Source organism: Hydra viridissima, unplaced genomic scaffold, assembly GCF_058129835.1.
Source record: "Hydra viridissima isolate aposymbiotic clone 2 unplaced genomic scaffold, HvirCarnegie_v1 scaffold_5, whole genome shotgun sequence".
Taxonomy (NCBI): Eukaryota; Metazoa; Cnidaria; class Hydrozoa; order Anthoathecata; family Hydridae; genus Hydra; species Hydra viridissima.
Genome location: NW_028324304.1, coordinates 11815834 through 11825258, shown reverse-complemented (window position 1 = coordinate 11825258; position 9425 = coordinate 11815834). Strand labels below are relative to the sequence as shown.

The 9425-nt window shown below is 32.8% G+C and overlaps 1 protein-coding gene across 1 annotated transcript; it reads right to left on the bottom strand.

Moving 5' to 3' along the window:
* Positions 1–2721: 2721 nt before the first annotated feature.
* LOC149888711 (uncharacterized) lies at positions 2722–7689 on the bottom strand. Its single transcript, XM_090089112.1, has one exon. The coding sequence runs from the start codon at positions 7687–7689 to the stop codon at positions 2722–2724; it is 4968 nt and encodes a 1655-aa protein (XP_089945238.1).
* Between the last annotated feature and the right edge of the window lie 1736 nt (positions 7690–9425).

Here is a 9425-nt window from a genome sequence, read left to right as displayed (position 1 = left end):
AATCGAAGACTTACGGCCCCGGAAATAACTTCAGGCAACAATAGGAGTCGTTCAAAATCTATTTCATTAACCACTACGAAACGACGTCTTAGACAAGCAGGACTTTCTGGCCGTATAGTGGTCAGGAAACCGTTGCTGCGGATTGAAAATAAAAAGAAAAGGTTACAATGGGCCACCAAAATTGGACAGAAGAAGACTGGGGAAAAGTACTATGGACCGACGAGTCCAAATTTGAACTGTTTGGGCAAAGGCGTAGAATTTACATCAGAAGAACAACAAAAGAAAAAATGATCCCAGAGTGTTTAGTGCCGACAATCAAGCATGGTGGTGGGTCAGTTATGGTATGGGGATGTTTTTCTTCAGCTGGTGTAGGTGACCTAGTTAAAACTGAGGGTATTATGAAAAAAGAACAATATAAAATAATTCTAGAAAACAATGCTATACCTTCTGGCTTAAGAACTATTGGTCGTGGTTTTGTTTTTATGCAGGACAATGACCCTAAACACACCTCAAAGTTATGTAAGAATTATGTAAAGGAACAAGAGGATAATGGTGCCCTCAAAATGCCCAACATCCAAAGAGCACCTGTGGCAAATATTAGAAGAATCCTAGTTATCAATTACACCCGAAATAATAAATAAATTTATAAATAGGATGCCACGGATCGCAAAAAAAGTGATAAAAACTCGTGGGTTATTTTTTGACGAAAAGACAGTGTAATAAGAATAGTGTTCTTAGTATTTTTTTTATTTCATTTTTTGGCTTTTTTTTTTTCTTAAATAGTAACTATATGTATCTTTAAAAAAATAAATATGATATTTGAATTTTATTGAAATAATTATGGGAGTTTGAATTAAAAAATTAAACAAAATCCAAGTGTCCGGAAACTTTTGGCCTGCAGTGTACACTTGGGTGGGGTGATTCTTGAAAGATAAAAATGTTATGAATAGCGTTGGCCAGTGTTATAAATTACACAGAAATGTTGAGTCTGGGTTCCGGCATACCTAATTTTTATTTCTTTTTTACTATTATTTATTTAAAAAACATTTACCCGTAAAAGTTTTTTATCTTTCATTTCTTTTATCTACTTACTTTGAATTTGAATTTATTATAATAGAAGATTTATTTGCGAGAAAACCATTTAAATCAAATGACTATTGCAAAAGAATATATAAAAAAGTTTAGTAATTATCATTTCTCAGATTTCTTCGGTGATTGCATGGACTTTCTCGAATAATACTCCCGTATCATACTCTTATTGTATTCATATCTTGATGATAAACGTTCACCTTTTTCTTCCGAAGGGCTCCTATGTTAACTTTAAATTGGTCCTAATGAAACATGAAACATGCACTTGAGTTTAAAGTTATCAAAGTCCATCTTCCTTAATGAAAATTCAAGAAAATGTTTCGGAAAGCTTTCTTTACACGCTTGTTAAAACTTTCTTCTCAGTAGTAGAAATTTCTGCTTTACTTTTGAGTAGGTTTAATTCTCTAACCAAGTCTTTTGAGTTAATTAGCTGAAGTTCACATCTTACTTACAACTGTGAATCACGTCAATGAAATACTTGTTTTCCACTTCCTAACACTATTGAAAGGTTGTTAAAGTTACTATTCAGTTTAAACGATTGAATTTAAATCCTCAGCATGAACCCAGTGGAGTTGACAAGTTAAAGTAATACTGATGCATGATCAAACCTTTTCCACTTATCATTATTTTATCCAAAAAAAAAATGATGGTGGTGGATAAAATAATGGGGAAAAAAGTGTTTCGAAGTGTTTAACCAAAAAACCCAAGTGATTGTAAAACGGCTGAAAGATGAGGAGTATCTTACAAATTTTTGTGTTATACGAATCTAGAAAAGAAGAAGATCTGCTAAAATATGGGGACGTACTATTTATTACAATAGATTCCGAATTTATGTAAAAAGATCTTTTAATAACATGGATTTAACTAACACGTAAATAAAAATCAAAGCTCTTTAAGAAAATATATAATTTATCTAAACTTTTATTATTTGAAAAAATATATATATATATTTCTAAGTCAGAGACCTTAAGAAAGCGGTTGTACGAGTCTTATAAAGTGCATAAACCATTTTAAAGCAGAACTTTTACCAAAATGAACTACCTATACTATAATAAGACGTATAGAAAGCGGAGCTAGCAGTCAAAAAGCAACAGGAAGTGGTTGTAAACCTAAAATAATGACCAACAAGAATGTCAAGCACTTAAAGGAAACGTTTGATCACAGGGATGGAACTTCTCAAAGACTGGCTGGCCGAAAGTTCGATTGCAGCCAAGCTTACTATAGAATCTTGAAAGTGATCTACTAAGCTAAAGGTAAATAGATATCAAATCTACGCGATATTTATTAACATCAAGGTTATAAATTGTAAGCTTCCATTTTACATATTTTTACTTTACAACAAGAAGCCGTAAATTCGGGCCGTCTTAAAATATTCTACACAACTAAGTTCCTGGAGGATACAACACTCCCCCGCCTTTAATGTTTGATTACAAGAGGAATATCATTTTCCTTTACGAATGTTACTTTAAGTTCATTAATGCCTTCTCTTTGATTCGCATATTCAACAGGAACAAGTTTATTTATGGGTCTATTTACATGCCTAAAAGATCCATCTCCTTGTAAGTACTTTACTGTTGCCGCACGTGAACAACCATCACTTGATGCCAAGATTTTTTCGACTTTTGCAGTTTTCTAGAGCGAACGTGATTTTTTGTCTTCTTCTATCAGAACAATGTCGCCGACAGTTATTTGCACGCTACCAATACTTCGTTTAGATTTATGGAATTCCATCAGTTCTGTTAGGTATTCACTCTTCCATCGTTTTATAAAATGTTCAAGTACTGTTTGGAAATGATTATGTCGTTTATTTAAGTCATGTTCAATATAACTATCACTATTTACACCATTTAAGTTTAGCTTTCGCCCAAAGACAAGATGATTTGGTGTTAAGGCTTCTATGCAGGGTTCATTATATACATAGGTAAGGGGTCGATTATTAATTACAGTTTCTATTTCTTGTAACAATGTTAACATTTGCTCAAAGTTTAAACGAGCTTTACCAACGACTTTCTTAAGACATCGTTTTACCATCCTTACCATCCTTTCAAACAGCCCACCCCACCACGGGGCAGCTGGGACATTGAATTGCCAAGTAATCGATTTGTCACTTGCAAAGAGTTGTGTTTGTTCTGCAATAAATTGTGTACCATTATCAGATAGAATTTCGCTTGGTACACCTCTTCTAGCAAAGAAACGTCTTAGTCCACGAATACATGATGTAGATGAAAGGTCGGAAACCAAATCCAAGCATATAGAACGGGTACTAGCACAGCTAAATAAATAATCTCCATAAATATTCTTGACAAAAACAGGACCAGCATAATCAACAGCAGTATGCATAAATGGGTAGTCATCACATAAACGACTCAAAGGTAGAGGTGGAGAAGGAGGATATATATAAGGCTTTCCCTCAAAATACTGACACAGGAAACACTTTAAAATTATGTTGCGAACCAGTTGTCTACACTGAGGAATCCAAAACTTAGTCCTCAGCTCTGAAAGAGTCTCTTTCAAACCATTGTGTTTCACCAACTTATGGAAATAAACAATCAATAACTTAGACAGCTGACTACTACGAGGAACAAAAATTGGAAATTTAGCTTCTTTTGGAATTGGAGCATTCTGCATTCTTCCATGACATCGAACAATTCCATTGATGACTTGAAGTCCAAGATCTCTTCTGAACTGTTTGTAATTTTTGCTTTTCATGACATCACGTTGTTCATATCGCACCCACAGTATCTTTGCACATTCAATTTCCTCAGCAGATAATGTTGGTGTCATTGTGACATGTGTCTTCTGAACATGACTCTTTAAATTGTTTACAAATCGCAGAATCCAGCCTGTTACTTTGTTCAATTGTTCATAACTACTAAAACGTTTAATACCAATAAACTCAAGATTAATGTTAATGGGGTTGGTGGCAGCTAATAAACACAATTTACTTTCATTATCTTTATGTTCAATTAAATTGTAAGAGGGCCATGGAACTGAAACATCATTAAGATAATCAGGGCCTTTAAACCAAATGTCATGATCAATAATATATTTGAAGGAGCATCCACAGGATATAATGTCAGCAGGATTTCGTGTAGTCTCCACATAATGCCAAAATTGTATAGGAAATAAATCACGAATTTTTATCAATCGATTTTGTACAAATGTCTCATAAGTTTGATTCATATTATTCAACCAATGAAGGCAGATAGTAGAATCAGTCCAACAGAAAATGTCATTAATGTTCAAGCTTTTAAGTTCCTTTCTCACAGCAGACATCAGAGAGGATAATAAACACATTGCTCTTAACTCCAGTCTTGGAATAGTTGATTTATTTACAGGGGCCACTCTAGATTTAGAGGCAATGAGCGAGACAAAACAGTGTGATTCATTAACAATACATCTAAGATAGATACAACAACCAAATGCTTTTTGGCTTGCATCAGCAAAGGCATGAAACTCAAGTTTAATATTAGTGTTGGATAAGTAAGAGTCAGTTAGAATCCATCGAGGCAAAGATAATTTATTTAATGAACGAAAATCTAGTATGATGTCGTTCCACTCATCTAAAGCATGTCCAAACAACAAGTCATCCCAAGAAAACTTTTCAACACACAATCTCTGAAAGAAGCACTTACATCTAACAACAACAGGATTAATAAGTCCCATTGGATCAAAAATACTGGCAATAAATTTCATAACATCTCTTTTTGAAGGAACTTTTTTAACGCTCTCAAGAATGTCATTAAATGAATATGTCAATTCGTCTGAATCTTTATCCCATGCTTGACCAAGTACTTTAGTTGTATTATTTCGTTCATAACTATTTGACTGAATCATTTGTTCAAGTTCAACTGAGTTTGATTCAAACTTTCGAAGATTGAAGTTTGCTTCTTGCAAACAATTTCTAGCTTTATTGAAGAACTCTAAGCATTGGTTTAGATCATTGCTTCCAGAGTTTAAATCATCGACATGTAAAGAAAGCAACATCTTTTCAACAAATTCTTGATCAATTTCAGTGTATTTTTGAAGGTGAGTCACTAATGTTGCACTGAGTAGGAATGGTGACGATGTTACGCCAAACAGAACTCTGCATAAACGATATGTAACAATTGGAGATGATAAAAGGTCTTGTCCATTTACAGAATCTAGATTGTCAACCCATAAAAATCGAACAAAATCTCTATCTTTTTCTTTTAAAGATATTTGCAAAAATGCTTTTTCAATGTCTGAGATAAATGCATACTTGTTACATCGAAATCGCAAAAGTACACCAAACAAAGAGGTTGTTAAGCTTGGACCTGCATTTAAACAGTCATTTAAGGATGGTCCATCAATAGTTGCACTAGCATCAAAGACCATGCGAACTTTAGTGGTCGTCTTGTCATCTCTTATTACAGGGCGATGTGGTAGGTAATGTACATCTCCATAACTAATTTCATGATTGTCTACTTTTTCAATGACACCTTGAGTTAACTGTTCTTTTATAATCGCATTGTAGCTTCTAAGAAGTTTGTTGTCTTTGATGAGTTTTTTAAGTACAGGTACCAGGCGTTTGATACAATAAGTGTAATTATCACTAATTAAATCATGGTTGAGTTTAAATGGTAACCCAACTTCATAGCGATTAGAATATTTATTAAATTGAATTTCGTTTTTAAAGTTCTCATATACTAAGTCGTTAATATCAGATGTTGTTGTTCCTACAGTTTCAGAGTCCCAAAAAGATGACATAGAACTATGAAAAACAGTTTTATCATTACAGAATTCAGAAGCAATTTTCAAAATATGAGAGTGAAGCACACCACAACTATCTGAAATGTCAAAAATATTTCCACTCAATAAAAAACCAACTTTGGATTTCAAAGCAACAGGACCTTCAACACCTCTAATTATCTCATTATCTACAATGGACCAGTTGAAATCAGCACCGATAAGGATGTCAATACGTACATTCCCTTCAGTAAAATGACTGTCTGCCAGCTTCAAACCCTTTAAATGGCTATAATTCTCAATAGCAGACTTAATGTTTTGACCATTAATAGGAGCACATATCTCCTTCACAAAACATGAAATGGGAATGCGAGCACCATTCATATCAAGAATACAGAATTGGACCTTATCTAGATTTTCAGTGATACACTGATTTCCAAATGTTTTAATAGATATTTTCTTTTGATTAATAGTTTCTAAATGAAGTCTTTCTCGAATAGAGGGTGAAACATAACTCAATTGGGAGCAACTATCAAACAAAATTCTGCAATTACGTAATTCAGTGGTACCAGATGTTATTGTAACTAAAGCAGTCTGTAACAATACTGACTTTCCTTTTGATACTCCAGCAACAGATGTTAGTTGGTTGTCTGGTAGTCTGAGCTGATTTTTCTTATCACACATGGCTGAATGATGTCTCTCTGAACATTCATAACACTTTATGCGAGATAAACATTTGGAAGAAATATGTCCTATGCGTAAACAAATGAAGCAACGCTTTTTGTCTTTTAAAATTTTTCTTCTTGCATCTAATTGTGTTACAGACATGTATTGTTGGGATAAATGATCCTTGTCACAGAAGGCACACTTAAAACTTTCATTTTTATTATGTTTATTGTAAGAAGTACTATTGTTTCTTCTATTGTTATATGTGGAGCTTGAATGAAATGTCTCAATAGATAAGGGTCTTCGATCATAAGCAGAAGCATTCAAAATTGACTTTTCATGAGCTTGAAGTTCAGATTTAAAAATTTCAAGAATTGTTTTTATATCCCAAGAGTCACAGCCTTGAAATTGTCTTGAGATAACGAGATTTAACTCTTCAGGTAATTTTTGCATGAGAATTGGTACAAGCAAGGGACCATACATAGAAGAAGTTATGTCCAAATTCTCTAAACTACGTATTTGAATTTCTAGATTGTCATAGGTTTTTCGAAGTTTTGATACGTCTCTAATATCAGTAACTTTATCTAATGTAAGCAAAGAGGTCATATGAGCTGATATGAGTAGTTGTTTATTATTGTACCGCTCTTTAAGTAGGTTCATGGCAACATCAAAATTGCTATTGGTTAAAGCAAGACCTTTAATAGTAGAAGATGCCTGTCCTTCAACTAAACTGCGAAGATATGTCAGCTTTTGGATGCCAGATAAATCATTGTTATTGGCAATTGCACATTCAAAGCTCTCATAAAATGACAACCAATTTTCAGGCTGACCATTAAATGGTTTTAGGGTTATTTTTGGTAATTTGACTGAGTATGATTTCGACTGACTAGAAATACTTGTATTTGCATCAGATTTAGAACTATTTACTTTTTCAATAAACTTTGTTATTAATAAAATGTTCTTACGAAAGTAGACACTGAACTCAGTAGAAGTATCTTCCTCAATCTCTAACTCAGCATCGTCCTCAATTTGGTACATAATTTCGTCATTAAACTGTTCAACTTTTTTAAATTTTTCAACAAGTGTATCTTGAAAACTAGACAGACTTTCAACAGCATCTTCAACAGAATCATAAGTGTTAATACAAGAAAAAGCTTTTTCAAACAGTTTTTTAATAGAATTGATATTAGTCGTGCGAAATCGACGTTTATTTGCTAGAGACATTATACAGAAATATGCAAACAGGTTTATTCTCAGTGATATGCAAAAAAAAAGCTGTTAAATTTTAAACATGTGACACACTTTAATCCGATTAAATCTTTGTAATCACTTATAATACAGCTTTAAAACTCAACAAGCAAGTTCAATGTAAATATCTATCTCTCTCTACGTGGGCTCCAATATAGAATCTTGAAAGTGATCTACTAAGCTAAAGGTAAATAGATATCAAATCTACGCGATATTTATTAACATCAAGGTTATAAATTGTAAGCTTCCATTTTACATATTTTTACTTTACAACAAGAAGCCGTAAATTCGGGCCGTCTTAAAATATTCTACACAACTAAGTTCCTGGAGGATACAACACTTACATTAGTAAAACGCTGGCAACAAAGACTGAGATCCGTTTGAGAAAAAAAAAAAGATTCCAAGCCCTACCGTTCAGAAAGCATTCGTAAGAACAAAATGCAGAAGACTGTATGAAAAGTTTCGAAATCGAGCTTTCATCTTAGGTGACGAGTTTTATTCTACTTTGGCTCATACTAGCATCAATGGAAACAACAGATTTTACACAAGCAATATAAATGACACCTCTACAAACGTAAAATACAAACATGTCGCTAAGTTTGATAAGAAGTTGCTCGTCTGGATATATTTTTCAAAAAATGGAATGATGTCTTTTTTTATTCCAAGCGGCCCTGCTATCAACCAAAAAAATTATTTAGAACATTGTATCAAAAAAAGACTAATTGCATTTATTAAAGAGCACCATTCTAATAATGAATATGTATTTTAGCCTGATTTGGCATCTGCCCATTATGCTAAAACTGTGGTTGATTACTTTCGAGAGAAAAAGGTTGATTTTATTGAAAATAAGACAACCCAGCAAACTTGCCAGAATGTCAAATGGAGAATTTTTGGAGTATTCTTAAAGGACTATACCAGTGGACTATACCAAAGAGCTATACCAGTTTATACAAGAACAATTGGCGAGCTGAAAATTTAGATCGATTAAAAAAACACATTCAGTTTTGTATTCATAAAATCAACGCAAAGAGCTTAGCTTAGTTGATTGTTTCTAAAGTTGATTTTGTCCGTAGAAATGGGGTAATCAAAAAAAGCTAATTTTAAATGATAAAAATAAATCAAAATCTGTCTTTGTTTAAATTTAATCTTAATTTTGAAGTGAGTTATGAATCTTCAAACACAGGCCAAATTAAATGTTATCACCTGTTATAATGTTATCACCCGTTACATGCATACATCATATATTTTCTCACATTTAGAAACAAAGTTGTTTTCTTTAACTTCACATTTCTTCCTGTCGTCTTCTCAGCTCTGGTATCATTAATTTTCTTTGTAAAATTTTTGAATTTAATTTGTAAAGATTAACATTTTACGTAAAAAAAAAAAAAACTAGTTTAAACTCATAATCCATTTTTTTAAATTTCTTCACTAAATTCAAATTATGACACAAAAGGTTTCTTGGAAAAAGATTCTGGTTGAATAGATTTTTGTTGTTGAATTGACCAATCAAAATCTTAGTGTTTTTTGTTTTTTCATTTTTATTAAAACCGGTATCAGAAATGATTTGTATTTTTTACCAATTCGTGAATGTTAAAAAAAAATTTAAACAGCCTCGTCACAGTTGCATAGACAAGAAATAAAAGTTATGTTGACAATAAAGTAAGAGGGTGAGGGTGATCGTGATCGTGAGGGTGAAAGTAAGAGGGAGAAGA

Bases quoted from the DNA above. Each gene is read 5' to 3' on its own strand.
- LOC149888711 (XM_090089112.1), bottom strand. From the start codon at position 7,689: ATGTCTCTAGCAAATAAACGTCGATTTCGCACGACTAATATCAATTCT.